Here is a 20,979-nt window from a genome sequence, read left to right as displayed (position 1 = left end):
CAACGGTGCGCGAGAAAATCATAAATTTAGTTTTATCAATATTCAATTTCAATTGCTTATACTTCAACCATCTGCTTAGAGAACGTAAATCTTCGTTCAAGTGTGAAACGGCTTCTTCTACGTTCTTAGCTGCAATGAATAATACGGTGTCATCGGCAAAAAGATTAATATCACAAAAACGTAAAACTCGTCGCATGTCATTTATATACATAATGAACAAAAGGGGCCCTAATACACTTCCCTGTGGAACTCCAAGATCATTCTCCACGGGACTAGAAACAGAATCATTAAAAACAGTCCGTTGAGTTCTGTCAGACAAATAGCTTTCAAACCATCTGAATGCAGTACTCGAAATTCCAAAGCGCTTGATTGTGTTCAACAATAAGGGCCTAGAAATTGTCTCAAAAGCGCGTTTTAGATCCAAAAAAACAGCAAATATTGTGTCTCTATTTTCTAAGTTATCTTTCCATTTTGCTAGTACTAAGTTTAACGCGGTTTCACATGAGTGGCCTTCCCGGTAGCCTGATTGTTCCGGAATTAGCAACGAGTTACTATTTAAATATTCTAGAAGCTGGCCTTTAACAACTAGTTCTAATATCTTTTCTAATGTGTGTAACATGTTGATGGGACGAAACTCTTCGGCTTTAATCGTTCCAGCAACCTTTTGAATCGGAACAACCAACGATTCTTTCCACACCAAAGGCACGTGCCCTGTTTGCAACGATTCATTAATGAGGTCCAGCAAAGTGTGACCAATGACATTGAAGCAATCTTGAATAACTCTAGCATTTACATTATCTACTCCAGCCGTTTTACCTAATGAAAAACAAATTTTTCTCAGTTCTTCTAACGTGATTGGGTGAAAACCATCAAATGTACAACTACTGTTAATCGGCTGTTTTATTTCGTCGGGTTCCTCGACCAATTCAATGGATTGATTGATCAATGAAACACTATTGACAAAATAATCATTAAATCTAGATGCAATAATTTGTTCTGAATGTTCTAATGTGCCTTCAAAAGTTATGGACCGCGGTTTACAATTACTAGGTTTCAACAAAGATTTCAAAATTTTCCATAACTCTTTGCTGTTATTTTGATGTTGAACAATCTTTCTCTGGATATATTCACAACGCTTCTTTTTAATCGCTTGTGAATATTTATTACGCGCGAACGTGTACTCAATCCAATGATTCAGATTGTTTGATCTACAAAACTTTTTGTACAGTTTATCTCTCTTGCGCTTTAGGCGCAAAAGATCCAAACTATACCAGCTGTTCGAGTTTTTCAGCGAAACAAATTTATGTTCAACTAATTGATTCGTACACGTCTTCAAAATGTTAGTAAGAACAGCTGCAGATTCATCTAAACTACCGGTCGCGATTGGAAAACCCAAGCTTCTCTCAACAAGGTTCGAAACAGCCTGTTTCGAATATTTTCTCCAGCATTTCAATTTTATTGAATCATTATTATTATTATTCAAGTTTTCTAGAACATTAATTACTAATGTCTCATGATCGGTTATTTTCATATCAGAATTCGTAACTGAACGAATCGAATCAAAATTGCAATAAACATGGTCAATCAAAGTTCTACTCCGCTGGGAAATACGCGTATATTCATCTACACTCTGTTTCAAATTGAAAGACTCAACTAAACGCTTCAAATGATTCGAATTTGCATCATCTCGCCAGTTAATATTAAAATCGCCCGTCACTATATTTATTTTACTCAAATCAAGAAATTCATCAAGCCAGTTTTCCAATATTTCAAGAAAACGGCGGTCACTAGCATTAGGAGAATGATACAAAACACCATAATTGCCCACCTTCATGCCACCAACTACTGTAATGCCCAAGAACCAGTTACCATCCTTAGCTTCGTTGTGACAAAGCTGGAATTGAACTGATTCTCTGACATAAATAGCAACACCGCCAGTTTGCCTAGAATGTGATAAACAAGCAGCAACATTGTATCCCGGAATACTATATTGTTCAAATGCTTCATCATCGACAATGTGAGTCTCTGATAAAAACACCAAAAGTGGACGTTTATCTTCAACAATCTGACGTAATGCAACGTAGTTTGTTGTCAACCCCGCAATATTAAAATACAAAAAATCAAACTTATTCACATTCTCGTTGGAGCTTGTTTGCTATTTATTGAAACGCAAGCTGCTTTTCTTTTGCTCGAATAGTCTTTTATAAATTAAACACTCTGAACTAAAAGCGGCATGGTTGACGTCCAAATTAGTTTTACGCTCTTTATTCGTTTTTACACAATTGACGCATTTCAATACAGTAGATGTACACTCAGATGTCTTATGGTTTTGGCTACACCTAGAGCATGCATCACAATTTTTGCAATTCATGCTCTTGTGTCCAAATTCTCCACATTTGAAGCATCTTAGCACATTTATCGCGGGCAATACTAAGCACCGATCAAACTCTACATTTACTTGCTTAGCAGATAACAAACTATTATACGTTTCTAAATCAACTTCAATTACCGCGCTATACTTGTTATAGGTGAAGCGTGGATTTTCGTACATATTAACTACTTTTACCTCATTGATTGTGATGCAATCATTTTGACTCTTTAAATAGTCAATGAAAACATCAGGAGAAAGATTCTCACTCATGCCCACTACTTTCAATCTAGGCACCGACGTGGGAACAACAGCACTGTATTTTTCACCCAGATTGCTTTGAATGCCATTTTTCACTAAATCAATATTTTCGCCAACGGCGCATTCGACAATAATGGAACCATCTTTACCGTTCCTGAAATTACTAACTTTGTGTGTTTTAGGATCTAAGTTAGTTTTCAAAAACTTCCGAGTTTCCTCGCAAGGTTGTTTGGACTCTTTCGGTTTAATCACAATAACCGGACGAGTCTTAGGTTTAACCGGTTTAAATCCGATATTAGTATTACTTTTGTTACTTGAGTTAGATTTATTGTTTTTACCGCGACTTTTAACAACTTGCGCAAAAGTTGCACCGTCGTCAAAAACATCGTCATTATTTTCGTATTCGATTCTACGCTTTTTGCCGATTTGGTCCGATTCAGAAGGAATCCTCCCAATCCGCGCGCGAGCATTATTAATAGCAGCTATATTCTGATTTGTATTCAATTGCAAAACCGAATGATTCAATTTTTCAAATTTCTCACATAATAATTTTTCAAGAGATTCCTTTACATTTGATCTCAACTGTTCCATACTGATATTTATCGCGCTGTTTATCTGGGTCGCAATTTGATCCCGCATTTGAATGACCGAGTCAGAGAGAGAGGTTAATTTCTGCATCTCTTCTTCGATACGCTTCATGTCCGGAGTCAAATGTTGCCCACCACAACACTGGTTTGATAAACACTCATCACACTTGAAGCAAAGATTATCGTTGTCTGTAATCATCTTTGCCGTCGCCTTGGTGAGCCCGGTGCACTTGTAGTGAAACAAACGTGCACAGTTAAAGCCCACACATTTCAACGGCAAATCTGATAATACAATTGCCGAACTACAGCCGGAGCAAATCATGACACAATACAGGTTAAACGCGGGACGCTACACCAACAAGCATGCAGAGAAGAGAGACAGAGGCAAGGAAAAAAACGATCGCCACCACCGCTGCTGTGAAAGCGCCGGGGGGGGATTTTATTTTATCAAACTTTAACGCGAACTTGCTGCTTAAAGCAACTGTTCTCGTACTTAGCCTTGTGTAGATTCACTACCGAAACACGTTAGAATATATCTATCGTGAATCACTTCACTATTTCACACGCAAATTAACAATTTTATATCACCACACAATAACACGACTACTGTGTTCGCCATCAAAAAAAAAAAAAAAAAAAAAAAAAAAAAAAAAAAAAAAAACTATACTATACCAATCTAACAAACCGTTTTGGCTCTAAAAATAATATTGTCATTATTAGGCAGTCGACTTAGGAAAAACTCCTAAAGTTACACTTCCCGTTAGCTGAAAGAATTTATGCATACAATTGAACGACCGAAATATGATGTCCCGGATTTTGTGCCGTCATAAATCAAACGTCGGGACTTTTTTCTCCGCCGAGTGTCTAATAATGATGAAAAAATCACAATGATTGTGTATAGAGCCACGACCCCAAATTTGACGTAGAACTACAACAGTTGAAGTGCTACTAAATTTTATTTGCATGTATAAATACGAAACCTGAACAAGAATGGAACAAACACTATGCAACGCATACAAGTTTCAACAGTTAGAGTGCATGCAGATCAAAATAACAATTTATTTTTATTTCGAGCGCAAAACAAGAAAATATTAAATCTTCAATTCATTTATTTGGTTGTTCTAAAAAGGACAGTTTGTCAAAGCTTCTGTTCGCTGCGACTGCTGCTGCTGCTAAGTAAGGACTGTCCTAGTCGCCATCCAGATCTAATATGACTAGTTAAGGTAGAAGTAGGCTCTTACAGTACATTCCCGATTTACTAGGTCTATAATTATATCGAACGTGTTATGTTAAGTAATCAGAAACGACCAATCAGATCAATCGAAATTTTTATTTTAACAAGGATTGATTATTTTCAATAGTACACAGTTGCTTTCATAATTAAAGCTTGACAATTTTCAAGATCTGGTTATGCGTCTCAGTGTCGTTTAGATGACGGCATTCCTTCTGATAACACAGCGGGAAGCTGTTTTCACACCGAAAATTTGACGGATCATATATTTTGAATGCTAGCATTAGAGAACGTCACCCGGACGAACACGTACGATTTGCATAGGTTCTCTAGGATTCCTCACATTGGATTCGTGAGCGTCCTTGAAAAGGATTCCTGAAAAAAATAGAATCCTCAGGAATGCCCTGTATATGGCTCTAGGATTCTTGAACAAGAATCCTGAGTGGGAATCCTCCGGATCGTGTTTGCGATTCCTTTCACGATTCCGTCACCGTGTTAATCGGTATGCTGGGGATTCTTACTCAGGATTCTCTGCGTGTTAGTAAGGGTAGTGTGTTGTCAAAATGTGGCAACCTTTCTTTGGAGGAAGTGCCCGCTGCTGTATATAATATTGATGCTGCCAACTACCGCACAAAGACAGCTATCAATGCTGATACCCGCGGCAACTGCTGCTGCTGCTGGAAGGACTGTTGTAGTCGCTGTCCAGAAAAAATATGACTAGTTTAGGCTGAAGCAGGCTCTTTAATGGGCCATCCCAATTTACAAGGTCTATAATTTTTTCGACCGTGCTTAGGAAAGTAAGCATTAAGCAACAAATCAGAGGTCGAATTTTGCTTCAATAGTCCAATAGTTTGAACAAACAAATTACAATTTTCTGCATTCGGGAGGATGCATAGAAGATTTTCCAATCAATTGTTACAAGAACGAAGGAAACCCATCGAGAACTAAGTGATTTTAGCCGAGCTTTATGAGAGACGTAGTTCTACGTCAAAATATTTTTAGCATCAAAACGGTTTGTTTGACCGGTATAGTGTTTCGACAAAGTTGTAAATAATATTTTTTCGTTTTGAAAAAACAGTAAAAATATATAAAAAATTTTTTTTGACAAGTTTTATTTTTTTTTTATCAAAATATTGGCTAGCTTCTAATGTGTAGTTGTTGTAGAAAAAAATCATATTCATAAGAAGTAAATTTTTTTATATATTTAATTTATAATTTTGTGGAGCAATTCTCGCTTAAACTAGGCCACTAGGTGCACAAGGTCTTTCAAATTTGATATAAATGCACATAGTTATTAGAAATAGAGAAAAAATGATAATGCCATTTTTGTTTGATCGAATTTGTTTACCCCTTGGTCACCAAGGGGCGAAACAGTTTTCAGAAAAGTTGAAATTTTTGCAATTCTTGATGTATTATTTGAGCTATATCTCTAAAATTCGTAATGTAAAGTACTACAAGTAGCACTTTTCTGTAAAGAGGAATGATAGGGCATTCATTTGAAGTGATCAGAATTTAGGCCGCCATCTTGAATTTGGCCGCCATCTTGGATTATATCAGAAAAATGCGATTTTGACCGTGTTCGCAACTACCGATTTTCGATCTGAGCATTGGAAGCATTGGAAAGCTGAGAAAAAATGCTATAATATGCAAGAAAAAAATTTGGTGAGCATCAGTGTTAACCCATCAATTGTAGCTGTTTTCCAAGCTGAGTTTCAAAATATTCATTGTACATCGCGCGATTAACGTAGTAACCTGTCTACTGAGACCAAGTGGATACACATGTTATGTCCATATATGTCCATATATCATAATCGATTGATGCTACAACTAGTACGCCACTACTGTTTTTTTATGTTTAGTGAGAATAATGAGTACATACAACACTAGCATGTGTGATACTAACAAAGCGATAGGTTTTTTATTACTGAGCAGTTCTACAAAAAATGTCCCAGTTTTAATATTTCATTTAAATTGTCATTTTTAATATGGCTGAAACTTTGCATAGACGTTTTTATAGGCGAAAAATGTCATTTTATGCTATTGGTTCAATTTTTTGGAGCACGACTCATTTTTGAGAAGCTACTGAAAATGCTATTTTGGGAAGGTATTTATGATTACAAATATTTTTAGGGCCATAACGGTTTGTTTGATCGGTATGACGTCTTCGATAAAGTTGTAGATAATATTTTTTTCTTTCCGAAAAAATATACACTCTATATTTTTTTTGGCTCTAGCACATCATTCACCCCCCGGGCGATAATAGGTAAAATTTGTCGATAATAAAGCCGACATCTATCTAAAAAGCTCATTTTTTTAAAATCAATTTTTTTTTTTAAAGAACTACAAAAAATTACTGAAACAATGCAACCAAAAAAAAAAGTTATAGAGAGTATGTTTTTTCCAGAAAGACAAAAGTATTATCTACAACTTTATCGAGGACGTCATACCGATCAAACAAACCGTTATGGCCCTGAAAATATATATGTAACCATAAATACCTTCCCAAAATAGCATTTTCAGTAGCTTCTCAAAAATGAGTCGTGCTCCAAAACATTAAACCAATAGCATAAAACGACATTTTTTGCCTATAGAAACGTCTATGCAAAGTTCCAGCCAAATTAAAAATGACAATTTAAATGAAATATTAAAGCTGGGACATTTTTCGTGGAACTGCTCAGTATTAAAAAAACTGTCGCTTTGTTAGTATCACACATGCTAGTGTTGTATGTACACATTACTCTCACTAAACATAAAAAACAGTAGTGGCGTACTAGTTGTAGCATCAATCGATTATGATATATGGACATATATGGACATAACATGTGTATCCACTTGGTCTCAGTAGACAGGTTACTACGTTAATCGCGCGATGTACAATGAATATTTTGAAACTCAGCTTGGAAAACAGCTACAATTGATGGGTTAACACTGATGCTCACCAAATTTTTTTCTTGCATATTATAGCATTTTTTCTCAGCTTTCCAATGCTTCCAATGCTCAGATCGAAAATCGGTAGTTGCGAACACGGTCAAAATCGCATTTTTCTGATATAATCCAAGATGGCGGCCAAATTCAAGATGGCGGCCTAAATTCTGATCACTTCAAATGAATGCCCTATCATTCCTCTTTACAGAAAAGTGCTACTTGTAGTACTTTACATAACGAATTCTAGAGATATAGCTCAAATAATACATCAAGAATTGCAAAAATTTCAACTTTTCTGAAAAATGTTTCGCCCCTTGGTGACCAAGGGGTCAACAAATTCGATCAAACAAAAATGGCATTATCATTTTTTCTCTATTTCTAATAACTATGTGCATTTATATCCAATTTGAAAGACCTTGGGCACCTAGTGGCCTAGTTTCAGCGAGAATTGCTCTGTGTTTTTTAAATCTTTTTGTCTCACGGTGTATATTTTTTTCATTTTTTTTTTCTGGAAGGACAAAATTACTGTTTACAATTTTGCTGAACATGTTCTATTTTTTTTTCTATTTTTCTGGACAATTTGTACCTTTTTGATTCTAATTTTTTTATGATCGGACAGCCATCAATGTTTAATTATTTCTTTGTAGTTTTCATAACAAAATAATAGATTTTTAAAAGGTGAGCTACTTTGGATAATTATTTTATCAGTGGTGCCTATTTTAATCGTCAAAGAAAATGAGCAATTTTGATTAGTTATTAACATCAATTTTAATGACGGAACCGATAACTCTGACTAACTAGCTAACTTACGAATATATAAAAATCGAAAGAATACAACATTACTATGCTTACTTTGCAAAAATATTATGGAAAAAGTAAAAATAACCTATTTATTAATCAAAGTGATAGTAAACGAAGAGAGGCTTCAAATAAGGCAAGGCAAGAAATATCGCAGAATAAACATCAAGCGAAAAAAAAACGACCTAAGCTGTACAAAGCAAAGCCTTGGTGCTACATTCCGATTCGGAACTTGACCTTCTTTTTATTATACACAGACTTCGCAGCCAACTGTTAAGTGTACAGGACAATTGCAGGGCTAGCGATACGATCCTACTGACACTAACAGCCTCTCCTGAGCCGAGGCTCGAACCTACGACGACTGGCTTGCTGTTGACCTGAACCGTACAACCTGCAGAAAATCCCTTGCAAAACAGATGCAAACTGCTTGGAATAGGTTAGAGGTGATTGGAACAGTGTCTCTCTTTAATTAATTATTGTTGAAGTTTTAAATCAGTTTTTCAATCTGAAAACAAGTGCTGACAGAAGAGAAAGACAGTTTGCGTAAAATTGTACCGGAGCTATGCTAAATCAACGCGATTTTTCACAGTGCCCAAAGTCCCATTGCAGTGTTGATGCAATTAATGGAAACATTGCTCTCGCTTGTCTCATTTCCGATGATTTGTTACCATTTGCGCCAGAGTCGCTTCACCCGGCACCGAAAAACGGAGGCCAATTGACAATTGTATGAGGAGCGAATACATCATAAAACTCATAGAAAGCAAATGATTTGGCTTTTTTCTGAGCTTTTGCCAGAAAGGCGAACATTCATTTAGTTGTCTCCTTGGTTCATATTTTATTTTGTTAGCACTTAGGGTATGGCTGAATACAAATAAATGCATATTTTTGGTTGGCACAAGTGCGGAGTTTATGCTCATAAAACACCAAAAATTGGTTCCAGCGCGTGTACGTCTAAATGAAGATTTCAGAAACATAAGATACAGAAAACAAATGAATTGTTCAATTGAAAAAGTTTACGTTTCTCATGTGTAGTGAAACCTTCAACGCCGTTAACGCGTATTTCAACAAATGACATAACTCAGAATCGGTGGGTATAAACTTGTCGAAACGAGCTTTTTTACTTTTCACGCTCATATGGTCACAGGTTTATTTTCTTCTCTCTGTGCTTATTTCAAATCCAAACTAACCAGCGCTGATTTCCCTTCCTCGCTACTATTAACATTAATGCCCCCTTTTCACCTTACACTGCAGTTTCCGTTTCTCAGTTCTGACACACGATATCCAATCTGCAGTTTTTCTCCCCCTGATAAGAGGAGTGCGAACCGACACACTAAGACCCATTCCGCTTCCACTGCCACTTCGTTCAGGACAAACCATCCACCAGCAAATCGAACCAAGAAAAAATATGAAAAATGTTCAATACCACCATAATCAGCGCCTAACTAACCGTAAATGACCAAACAGCTATGCAGCAGTGAAGAGCATCATGCAGAAGATTTCTTGCATGCAACAGATTTAGAATTGTTGCTTCTCTCCGGCTGGCTGCGCAATCGTGTCTTCCGACTAAATAATAACCGCGTCTGATGTAGGTAGGTACCTGCATATTTCAGCCTGTACGAATGGAATAAAGAAACATTATCCGCTCGCGCCGGACGCGTGCGCAAACCGAGTGCGGCCTTGTCTGACATTATTGACTCCGCTTGCTAATGGTGGCTGGCGAAAAATTTACAAACTGTTACTTTAGGTACGTATGTTTAGGATTATGGCTTTTACATCTTATTAGAATATTAAATAAAAGGTATTAGTATAAATAGAAAAAGAGCAAGGAAAAAGTAATATTAGTTCAATGCTTCAAAAAATTTCACAGTAAATACAACCGCGTCTATAGAAGTAGCTCAATTTCAGTATATCCTCGACCATTTTATTTAATTCAACAAGCAAACGCATGAAGATTGTGTCAGGAACAAGAGTAAAAAAAGACAAGAAACACTTCCGACGTTGCAACTTACATTTAGCCATTTACTTCTGCAGGGTATGCCACAATTATTGCAACCATGTTGTAACCATGTTTTTGAGAAGTAAGAGAAAGTTTTTGAAATAAAAGTAATTTTTTGATTAAAAATAAATAAAAACAACAACAACTGTTTCCATACAAACATTAGAAAAAAACAGGCTTTTTGCGAGGCGCAAACAACGAAAAAGCTCGTGCGATGCAAGGATCTTCTTACACAGACCATTCTTCGCGAGAACCTAACGAGAAACACATTACCGTTATTCAAGCCCACAACCCGCAAACGACCGAGTGCTCGCACGAACATCAGGAGATGCTGGTTCAGTTGAAAGAACGATCCTTCACTCGTCCCAACCAGCTTCTGTGATGGTTTTTGCTGGAGTGAAGGAGTAAAAATCCAAGATGATTACTACCTGTATGAGATTTTGAAGAAGAATATGGTTGAGCCCAGAAGACGTATAACAACCAAAACTGAAATTTCATGCAAGACGGTGCCCCGGCTCACACAAAGAAGACCGTTCAAGACTGGTGCAAGTCCAACTTTCTCTTTGTCATCACCAAGGATGAGTGGCCTCCAAGTTGCCAGATCTCAACGTGATGGACTTCTTGATTTGGGGGATGTTAGGAGCAAAGGCCTGCTCACGAAAACACACAAGTTTAGACGAGTTGAAGAAGTTTTTGCTCAAAGATTGGATGGAATTTCCTCAAAATGACATTCGGTTCGTCGTCGAGTCTTATCCTAAACGTCTTCTAGCTGTCATCAGAGCTAAAGGAGGACCCATTGAATGAGTTGTTAGGAGCAAAGGCCTGCTCACGAAAACACACAAGTTTAGACGAGTTGAAGAAGTTTTTGCTCAAAGATTGGATGGAATTTCCTCAAAATGACATTCGGTTCGTCGTCGAGTCTTATCCTAAACGTCTTCTAGCTGTCATCAGAGCTAAAGGAGGACCCATTGAATGAGTTGTTGTTTTGTTAACTGTTATTACTCAATATTTTTTTTTATTTCAAAAGTTCGCTCTGACTTGCCCGAATCGTGGTTTACGATCCTCTGTTTCTTGTTGCAATTATTATGGCGCACCCTGTAATGTAGACCTTCTTTGTTCGGTATGTGTATGGATGTCTTTGAATGAATGGGCTTCAAATGGTGGGTTGACAACCCGAAACGAGCGTCAAGCTTAGCTTCAGGGTTCACAAGTGTCTATGATAACAAAGACTGCCAGCACTAGCCAAGGAGTTAGACAAAATGCCTCGCCAACTCGAGTGTCTGTTCACCAAGATGATGCGGCTCAAAACAGTGTCGGTTTTCCATGTCATTGGCGTCTGATCTACGTCCTGGTGCCAGCGTGGGACAGTGCTGTCACGATGGTCCTCCGGCGAGACAGAGGGTTGGTGCAAGCCTTACAAACCAGCCTTGAAAATCATCAGTACAGGAAGCAAACAATGTTAATACGGCCCGGAACAATCGGGATAGAGCCAGGCAACTGAAACGGACTAACGATTGGAAATTCGGTTCATGGAACTGAAAGTCCCTTAACTGTTTGGGAAGAACCCCCATTTTTCCGATTTATTGAGGGTCTGAAGGTTTGACATTGTAGCGGTACATGCGTACAGAGATGGATACACCATCTATCAAAGCTGCGGCAACATACAAGAGCCCGACACAGCCTTCATTGTGATGGGCAAAATGCGGGAGCGCGGAATTGGGTGTTGGCCAAACGACAACAGAATGCGCAAGTTGAGGATTAGATGCCGTTTCTTCAATGTTAGCATCACTAACGTGCACAGCCCTCACCTATAAAGTAACGATGACGATGAGGATGGGCAACTGCAGACGATATCTGCCCAAAAACCATGACGTCAAAGTCGTCATTGAAGATCTCAACGCCTGGGCCGGTCAGGAGGAGGAATTTAGACCGCTTATTGGGAAGTTCAACGCACACCGGCTCACAGTCGAAAACAGCCTCCGACTCATTGACTTCGCCGCCTTCAATAACTTGGCCATACGTAGTACCATATTGGTACACCTAGAGATCACCACAACAGACCGAATCGCAGATCGATCACGTTTCGATTGACGTAAGGCACTTCTCGGAAATTATCGACGTGTGAACTTATCGTGGCGTAAGCGTCGCTAAAGACTTTCGGTTGTCAACAACATTCCTGATCTCCCTGAAGTCGTCACTTAGTACGTACGAGACCTTAATTGCGGCAGAGCTGAATGCCACCACGGGTCGGTAATTGGCGATTACCGAAGGCCACGGAAGTGCTCACTGCTAGCAAGCAGTCCCGGACCATCAGCGGGAGCTAGCCTAGGTCGTGGCGAGATTCAGGCACTGGGCCGCTGAATTCTCGCAAAAGCCACACTGGCCGGAAGCAGCTCCGACGGAGCGAGTAGTGCCGCTCCCACCACCCAAATGCACTATACCGCCCATTGGGACTGATGCCAGTAATGTTCCCAATTACGGCAACTGGTCGCATCACTATAGGATAAGAGTCGGATTTCGTTTTCGTACCATGATTTTGGGCTGGCACCTGCGCCGAGCTCCCTTAGTAATGTCGTGTGATAACGGCTTGAAACGGCGAGATTACAACCGGTGCAGGGGTCTCCGTCCCGTAAAACCTGGCAGGCCTTCCAGTACGTTCCGAGTCCATTGCCGGGTGGGAACCCGGCAGGAGTAGGATCAGATGTCTTTTCCTGACTTGCGCCGGTCGGGGGTGTCATAGTTGCCCATAAGGCGCTATGGCAGCCGCCCCTAGCCATGGCCTCACTGCTCCGGCATAGACTACCTTGGGACCATTTAGGCGACTACTCCATTATGGATAAGGACCCAATAAACAAAAATGTTCAACTCAAAAACAAAAGAGACGGGTGCGGAGGGGTTACCAAATCCCTTCGCACGAGGTGGCATCCAGCGGTCTCCGCAGAAGAAGGCGGAGACGGATGCGGCGAAGTCTGGAGGTGGAAAAACGGCGAATCCGTCGGTGTCCACACCAGACATCTCGGTAGACGGTCCCTTGCTAGTCAAGGCCGTCGAAAGGTGTATGGACACGCGGCCAAGAGTGGCGGCGCTGTCTGAACAACTCGATGCCATAATCGAGTTCTTGGCGAACAGGCGAAACATCGCTGGCGACCTGAAGCAGAGCCTCCTCTTACTTCGGAGCACCATTGATGAAGCCAGAAAGGAGCACGAAGAACTCGTAGCTCGGGTGAAGGCGGCCGAGAAAGCGGCCAGGACCGGGAGGGCGACTGCATCTAAAGAGGTGCAGACAGACGCCCCCTCGTTCGCGTCGGTCTACTCCACGGGGCAGGTCGTTAAGCGAACGAGGCAGTCCCCGGGGGAAACGGCCCCCGGGAACACCAAGAAACGATTGGTCGTGCTACTCCCACGGGAACACACGCCAACCGGTTCAAGGTCCACCGCGGAAAAGGCACAGGTGGAGGCTACGGGCAACCCTTGGACTACCGTAGAGGGTAGGAAGCGTCGGGAAGGTGCGACGCGACATGATGGCGGAGCGGCCAGAGGACCAAAAAAGGTCAAAAAGGCGCGGAGTAGGGGTGATGCCCTCATACTCAAGACGGATGGGTCGAAGTACTCAGAAGTCTTGAAGACGATGAGGGGGGAAACCCAGCTCAAGAATCTGGGGGCGGATGTGCGGAGTATCCGCCGATCTCGCACTGGCGAGATGATACTTGAGCTCCGGAAGGACGCCAAGAACAAGGGGGCTACCTACAAAACGGTAGCTGAAAAGGTCCTAGGGAAGGAGGTGCAAGTGCGGGCACTCACCTCAGAAGTGACTCTCCAGCTTGAAAACCTGGACGAAATCACTGAGGGGTGCGACATTGCACAAGCCCTAAAAGCGAAGTGCGGGGTGGAGGTGGCTAAGGAGTCAATCCGCCTCCGCAAAGGTCCGGCGGGGACCCAGATAGCTACCTTCCGACTACCGTCGGCGGACGCTAACCTGGCCCTGAAAGAGGGCAAGTTGAAGGTCGGCTGGTCTGTATGTCCTCTGGGCATACTACAGCAACCAGACATTTGCTTCCGGTGCTTTGAGGGCGGACATAAGTCCTGGACCTGCAAGGGGCCCGATAGGAGCCAGCTGTGCAGGCGATGTGGAGGTGCAGGCCATAAAGCAAAGGACTGTGTGGAGTCTCCCAAGTGCATGGTATGTTCCGGGAAACGGGACGCCAAACACTTTATGGGAGGCCCCAGGTGCCCAGCCGGTAAGACGGCTGCGAAACCACGGGCGTAAGGGTGACGCAACTGAACCTGAACCATTGCTTCGCGGCTCAGCAGCTGCTACACCAAGCAGCCACTGAGTCGTTGTCGGACATCGCCGTCATATCGGATCCCTACCGCATCCCTCCCGGAAACGGTAACTGGGTTGCGGATAAGTCCAGTTTGGCGGCCATATGTACGACGAGCAAGTTCCCGGTTCAGGAGGTTGTCTCAACCTCAGAAGAAGGGTACGTAGTTGCTAAGGTAAACGGAGTGTTCTACTGCAGTTGCTATGCTCCGCCACGTTGGTCTACCGAAAGGTTCACCCAGATGGTCGACCTCCTATCCATGGAGCTAACGGGCCTAACGCCGTTGGTGGTGGCGGGCGACTTCAACGCTTGGGCTGTTGAGTGGGGAAGTCGCTTCACGAACCAGAGGGGCCAGATCCTGTTGGGGGCTTTTGCAAAGCTCAACCTAGATCTGGCCAACGTTGAGAACAAAAGTACATTTAGCAGAAATGGTGCGGAGTCGATCATCGACGTGACGTTCTCCAGCCCAGGACTGATCAAGAACTGGAGGGTAGACGATGGCTACACTAATAGCGACCACCAGGCGGTCTGTTATAGTGTAGACAACAACGAGAGGCGGCAAGCGACGGGTAGAGCCAACACTCCGACCGTTCGCGGGTGGAAGACATCGCACTTTGATGCCGAGGTATTCGAAGAGGCAATGAGAAGGGAGCGCGAGGGGAGCAGTTGGCTCCGCCCGACTGCTGACCAACTAGTTGCTATGCTATCGCGGGCGTGCGACGCCACCATGCCTAGGACTCGCCAACCTAGGAATGGAAAGCCACCGGTTTACTGGTGGACGGACGCGATAGCCGACCTTCGCAGTGCGTGCCTCCGTGCAAGACGGAGGATGCAGCGTGCGCGAAACGAAGAAGAGAGGACAGAGCGCCGTGCAGCATTCAGTTCGGCAAGATCGATGCTAAAGAGTGCGATAAAGGCCAGCAAGAGGGCCTGCTTCGATAGGCTATGTGCGAGTGCCAATACAAATCCGTGGGGTGACGCCTACAGGATCGTAATGGCCAAGACTAAAGGCGCGCTGGCGCCTACAGAGCGATCACCAGCGATGCTGGAGCGTATCATCGGGGGACTCTTTCCACGCCACGAGCCAAGTCCTTGGCCTCCGGCAGTCGAGTCTCACGTCCGACGTTCCAGTATCTCAGACATAGACCAGAGATGGTCGGCCAACCTGCCGAGCATCCAATCCGTGAGCGACGACAGCCGTGTCGAGGCAGGGGAGGAGGCAAGGGTTATGAACGAGGAACTCATCGTGATCGCCAAATCCCTAAAGGTGAGCAAGGCACCGGGACCGGATGGTATCCCTAACCTGGCGATCAGGCTGGCGATAAAAACGGCCCCCGGGCTGTTCAGGGCAGTCATGCAGAGGTGCCTGGATGACTGTCTCTTTCCGGACAGGTGGAAGCGGCAGAGACTGGTCTTATTGCCGAAGGCTGGGAAACCGCCAGGGGACCCATCGGCATATAGGCCTATCTGCCTGCTGGACACCGCGGGCAAGGTGCTTGAGAGGATCATCCTCAACAGACTGGTGAGGTACACGGAGGGTGTACACGGTCTGGCAAGTAACCAGTTCGGCTTCCGGAAGGGCAGGTCCACGCTGGACGCAATCTCTTCCGTCATCAAGACGGCGGAGGTAGCAATCCAGCGCAAGAGAAGGAGAATACGCTACTGCGCAATCGTCACGCTCGACGTGAAGAATGCGTTCAATAGTGCCAGTTGGGACTCCATAGCGCTCGCGCTCAGGAGCATCCATGTACCGGTGTCGCTGTACAAGATTCTGGAAAACTATTTCCAGAATCGAATACTTGTTTACGACACGGAGGAGGGTCAGAAGTGCGTCCCAATTACCGCAGGAGTTCCGCAAGGTTCTATCCTGGGCCCGGTGTTGTGGAATGTCATGTATGACGGAGTGTTGAAACTCAAGTTCCCTGTAGGGGTTGTGATCGTCGGCTTTGCAGACGACATAACGCTGGAGGTTTACGGCGAGTCTATCGAGAAGGTCGAGTTGACGGCCGCGCACTGTATACGCAAGGTCGAGGACTGGATGCGCTCCAGGAAACTGGAGCTCGCGCATCATAAGACGGAGGTCACGGTTGTGAACAACCGTAAATCGGAGCAACAGGCGGTGGTCAGAGTCGGAGACTGCGCCATCACCTCGAAGCGATCCCTGAAGCTCTTGGGGGTTATGGTGGACGACAAGCTCACGTTCGGGAGTCACGTCAACTATGCCTGTAAGAGGGCCTCATCGGCTATTGCAGCACTATCTCGTATGATGTCCAATAGCTCAGCGGTTTATGGCAGCAAGCGAAGACTTCTTGCCAGCGTGGTTTCGTCCATACTTAGGTATGGTGGGCCAGTGTGGTCCAGAGCGCTAGGTACTAACAGTTACCGTGGTAAACTGGAAAGTACCTACAGGCTCATGTGCCTGAGAGTTGCGAGTGCGTATTGTACGGTGTCATACGATGCAATCTGTGTCTTGTCCGGCATGATGCCTATCAGCATCGCCATCAAGGAGGACAGAGAGTGTTTCGACCAACGTGACACAAGGGGCATACGAGGTACCAGAAGGTCATTCTCGATGCTCCGCTGGCAGCGGGAATGGTCCAACTCCACAAAGGGCAGATGGACGCACCGACTCATACCGGAGATATCCGGCTGGGTCGGGAGACGACATGGTGAAGTGAACTTCCACCTGACACAAATCCTGTCAGGCCATGGTTGTTTCAGGCAATATCTGCACAGGTTCGGACACGCGGTGTCCCCCATGTGTCCCGAGTGCGTGGAGGAGGAGGAGACTGCTGAGCATGTCTTCTTCGTATGCCCCCGTTTCGCAAGAGCGAGGAGCAACATGATGGCTGTGAGCGGGCCTGGCACTACTCCGGACAATCTAGTCCGGAGGATGTGCGACGACCCGGACATCTGGAACGCGGTCTGTGCGGCCGCCTCTCAAATTGTTCTGGAGCTGCAACGTGTGTGGCGGGTCAACCACCAACACGCCAGTGGTAGCTAATTACCAGTCTCCAGGTAGTTAGCTAGGAGGTTATAAGAGTAAAGAGGGTGCATCACGCACAAAAGCCACTCCCCGACGTAATACTTAACCGTCGTTCCGGGAAGACCAGGGCTGGAGACTGGAGGGGTTTTAGTGGGTCGGGACAGGGATCAGTAGGTGTCTGGGCGAGTGTAACTACCCCAGCATCTCTCCCCTAGTCTCATTCCCACACCCTGAGTTCTCTTCTCAGGTGTCTGTTTGCAGATTTCCCCGCCACCTTTAAAAAAAAAAAAAAAAAAAAAAAAAAAAAAAAAGACCTTAATTCAGCGTTGCAGGATAAGGAAGAGCTCATGGACGCTCCTATAGAGGACTGCAGGAGTAATGTAAAAGCAGCTATTAACAGTGCAGCGAAAAAAGTCGTCGAAAAAAATCAACGCAACGGCCAGTTCGATGAAAAGTGTCAGGCGAGAAGCATGCAGCGTGGGCATTGATGCTGCAGCAAAGGAGCCGTCAAAACGTGATGCGATAGAAACAGAAATGATGACAACAGACCCGAGCCAAAAAGTGCCGCTGGAGTGTGACGAAATGGAGCAGCTGTATCGTTCTCAGAAAATATAAGTTGTAAGAATGCCAGATATGTTCATCTCAAATACAGCTGGTAAATCGCGCAACGAGTTAGGTGGTTTGGTCAGACAAGCTGCTAGTTTGCGTAACATTTTGACGAAGGTAAATTCCTGAGAGATGTTTCACCACACTTAAAATATATTTCACGTTATAATTACCGGAAAAGTTATGTGATGTCATTTTCATGTAGATTTTATGTGATTGTCATTTGAGTTCATCATGAACTGGTAAGATGATTTATCCGGTGAATCTTATTCAGTAGACATATACATTTCATGTGAGTTTCACGTAAAATTTAACTACCGATAAAGTGAAAAGCATTTGATTGTCTGATAGGTTTTACGTTTTATTTAACGTATAATTTTCAATTGTGGTTTTCCAAATTCTTTAGAGACTAGGAATAGTTTTCAGAAATTATCCAAATATGTTGCTTGATAAGTCGCACGGGCATGCGAAATCGCCAAATCGTAAATGAATTAAACGACATACAAAATAACAAAATGATATTGCGACATCCGCTGGCGATAATCACTGTTAGCTGCAACTGTTTATGTTCAGGAAATTCCTCGCAATCTGAACTGAATCTGTGTGAAATCTCGATGGCGGATTCTTATGGTTTTTCTAAAGCTCACTTATTGGGAAGTCATCGAGGAATTCCTTTCATGTTCAAAAACTGAATCAGACAACAGCTTCGCCATTTTGATTTCTGTGTATTTTCGCACGGAGAGCTCACGCGATATTTCATTCTGTTTGACGTTGCCAAGTTGACGTAGATGCTACGTGATGAAACATAGTATGCATGTGATTTTCACGTATATGTTATGTTTGTCACATAAATCATGCAAAATGACAGAAAATGAACAAGTACAGAAAATTTCACGTAAAAATAACGTGAAAAATATTTTGAGTAGTAAGTGTAAAAGGTGGAAGTGTGTAGAATGATGTGCCTACTTTGTTTTCGGCGCACGCCCTTCAGTTGTCAAAACGGCCTCCACACAAGAGGAACGGCGTTTAAAAAATTCTGCACGCGCACCAAGAATTTCCGCTTTTGTCGCAAAATTAGTTAACGGAAAAGCTCAATTTGCCTCAAATGACGATGTCTAAAGTAATTGGAGTGTTTGGGGAGAGGTTGACCACAACTCGGAAGCCTGAAAGTGGAGGAAAGCTGGGCCCAGCTTCCTGGACAGGACGACGGGAAGGGGCAAGGTGTGGTAGAGGTTTTTAAAAACATGAAATAGTCGAAATTCGCAAGGAAATATCTGATTTGGCAGGCGATATGTTCGTGTGGAGCGAAAAGCAATATTTTTGTAACAACCGGCACCAACAACCAGGAAGTTCACGTCAACAAGTGACTTCAAAAACGACTCCAGCCGTTCCTGCAGCAGCACACGGGTTCCGTGATATTTTACCGGATTTGGCCTCATGCCATTACAGCAAAAAGGCCCTGGAGTGGTATGCGACCAACAAGGCCCAATTCGAGCCTTAGGATAAGAACCCGCCAGAACTTCGCCCGATCGAACAATACTGGGGGCCATCGTAACGCGGAATTTACGGAAGACAAAAAAAGTCGTCGGGATCGAGCAGCAATTCAAGACGAGCTGGCATGTAGCAGCTGAGAAGGTCGACAAATTGACTGTACAAAATCTTATGCAGCATGTGAAAAGGAAGGCCCGAGCATTCGTTTTTTCACCGCGGAAGAACTAACCAATATTTGTTTTCAATAACGTATTATATGAACCACAAAAAGAAAAAAAAAATAATTTTTGCCTTTCTCCTAGAAAGGTATAGCAATCACTTGCAAAACCGAAAGTATAAAGTGCTCCAAAGGGCCGAATGGCATATATCACTCGACTCAGCTCGACGAGCTGAGCATTTTTTGTATGTGTGTGTGTGTATGTGCAGATTTTTATTCTCACTCACTTTTCTCAGAGATGGCTGGACCGATTTTTATGAAATTAATTGCAAATGAAAGGTCTTGTTGCCCCATAAGACCCTATTGAATTTTATTGTAATCGGATTTCTAGTTTGGAGGTTATGTATCAAAATGTAAAAACCATGAAACATCATTATCTCAAAAACTACACAACAGATATGAACAAAATTGATTTCAAATGAACGGACTACCTTAGAAACCCTTAACTTTTAAATTTTATGAAGATTAAACATACGGTTCAAAAGTTATGAAAAGAAACGTGTTCTGAAGACTGTTTAATCTCACTCATGTTTCTCAGAGATGACTAAACCGATTTTCATAAAATCAGTGTCAAATGGAAGGTCTAGTTGCCTCATAAGACCCTATTGATTTGTTTTGCAATCGGACTATTACTTTGCCTGTTATGTTTAAAAATGTGAAAATTAGCTATGAAAAGGAACATGAGCCGAAGACTACTTGAACTCACTCACTTTTCTCAGAGATGGCTGACCCGATTTCCACAAAATTATTGTCAATTGATAAATCTAGCTACCTCATAAAACCCTATTGACTTTTACTGTAATCGAACTGTAATTTCGTCTGAAATGTACCGAAATGTGAAAATCACGAAACTTCACTATCTCAGAAACTACACAATCGATCTGATCAATATTATTATCAGATGACCGGGCTAGTTAAGGGTTAACTGATGAATTATGATTGAATACGTGGTTTCAAAGTTTGGCTGCCTTATACGTTCCCATTTCATTTGAATATAATAGAACTTATAAACTATTATAAAGCAACCGTTATGTATAAAATTGTTATCAAAACAAAGAAAGTCTATTATCTCCAAAATTACATGACTTATTTGAAAATAACTAGTGTCATACGAACGAGTCATCTCTCAAACTTGCAAATAACAAACTTCATAGCAATTTGATATGTGGCTCAAAAGTTATGGAAAGAAAA

The 20,979-nt window shown here is 42.7% G+C and overlaps 2 protein-coding genes across 13 annotated transcripts in view; both read right to left on the bottom strand.

Moving 5' to 3' along the window:
* Nucleotides 1-20,979, bottom strand: part of LOC129724262 (cytoplasmic polyadenylation element-binding protein 4) — an 88,225-nt gene that overhangs the window by 30,323 nt on the left and 36,923 nt on the right. The window lies entirely within an intron of this gene.
* On the bottom strand, nt 1,474-3,584 carry LOC129724328 (uncharacterized). Its single transcript, XM_055679093.1, has 2 exons — nt 2,567-3,584; nt 1,474-1,545 (listed from the first exon to the last, which is right to left on the bottom strand). The coding sequence occupies exons 1-2, from the start codon at nt 3,536-3,538 to the stop codon at nt 1,528-1,530; spliced, it is 990 nt and encodes a 329-aa protein (XP_055535068.1). The 5' UTR covers nt 3,539-3,584; the 3' UTR covers nt 1,474-1,527.

The sequence above is a fragment of the Wyeomyia smithii genome, chromosome 1, assembly GCF_029784165.1.
Source record: "Wyeomyia smithii strain HCP4-BCI-WySm-NY-G18 chromosome 1, ASM2978416v1, whole genome shotgun sequence".
NCBI lineage: Eukaryota > Metazoa > Arthropoda > Insecta > Diptera > Culicidae > Wyeomyia > Wyeomyia smithii.
This window is presented reverse-complemented; position numbering and strand designations above follow the sequence as displayed.

What these genes read in the sequence shown, in the direction of transcription:
- LOC129724328 (XM_055679093.1), bottom strand. Translation starts at nt 3,538, where the DNA reads ATGATTTGCTCCGGCTGTAGTTCGGCAATTGTATTATCAGATTTGCCG.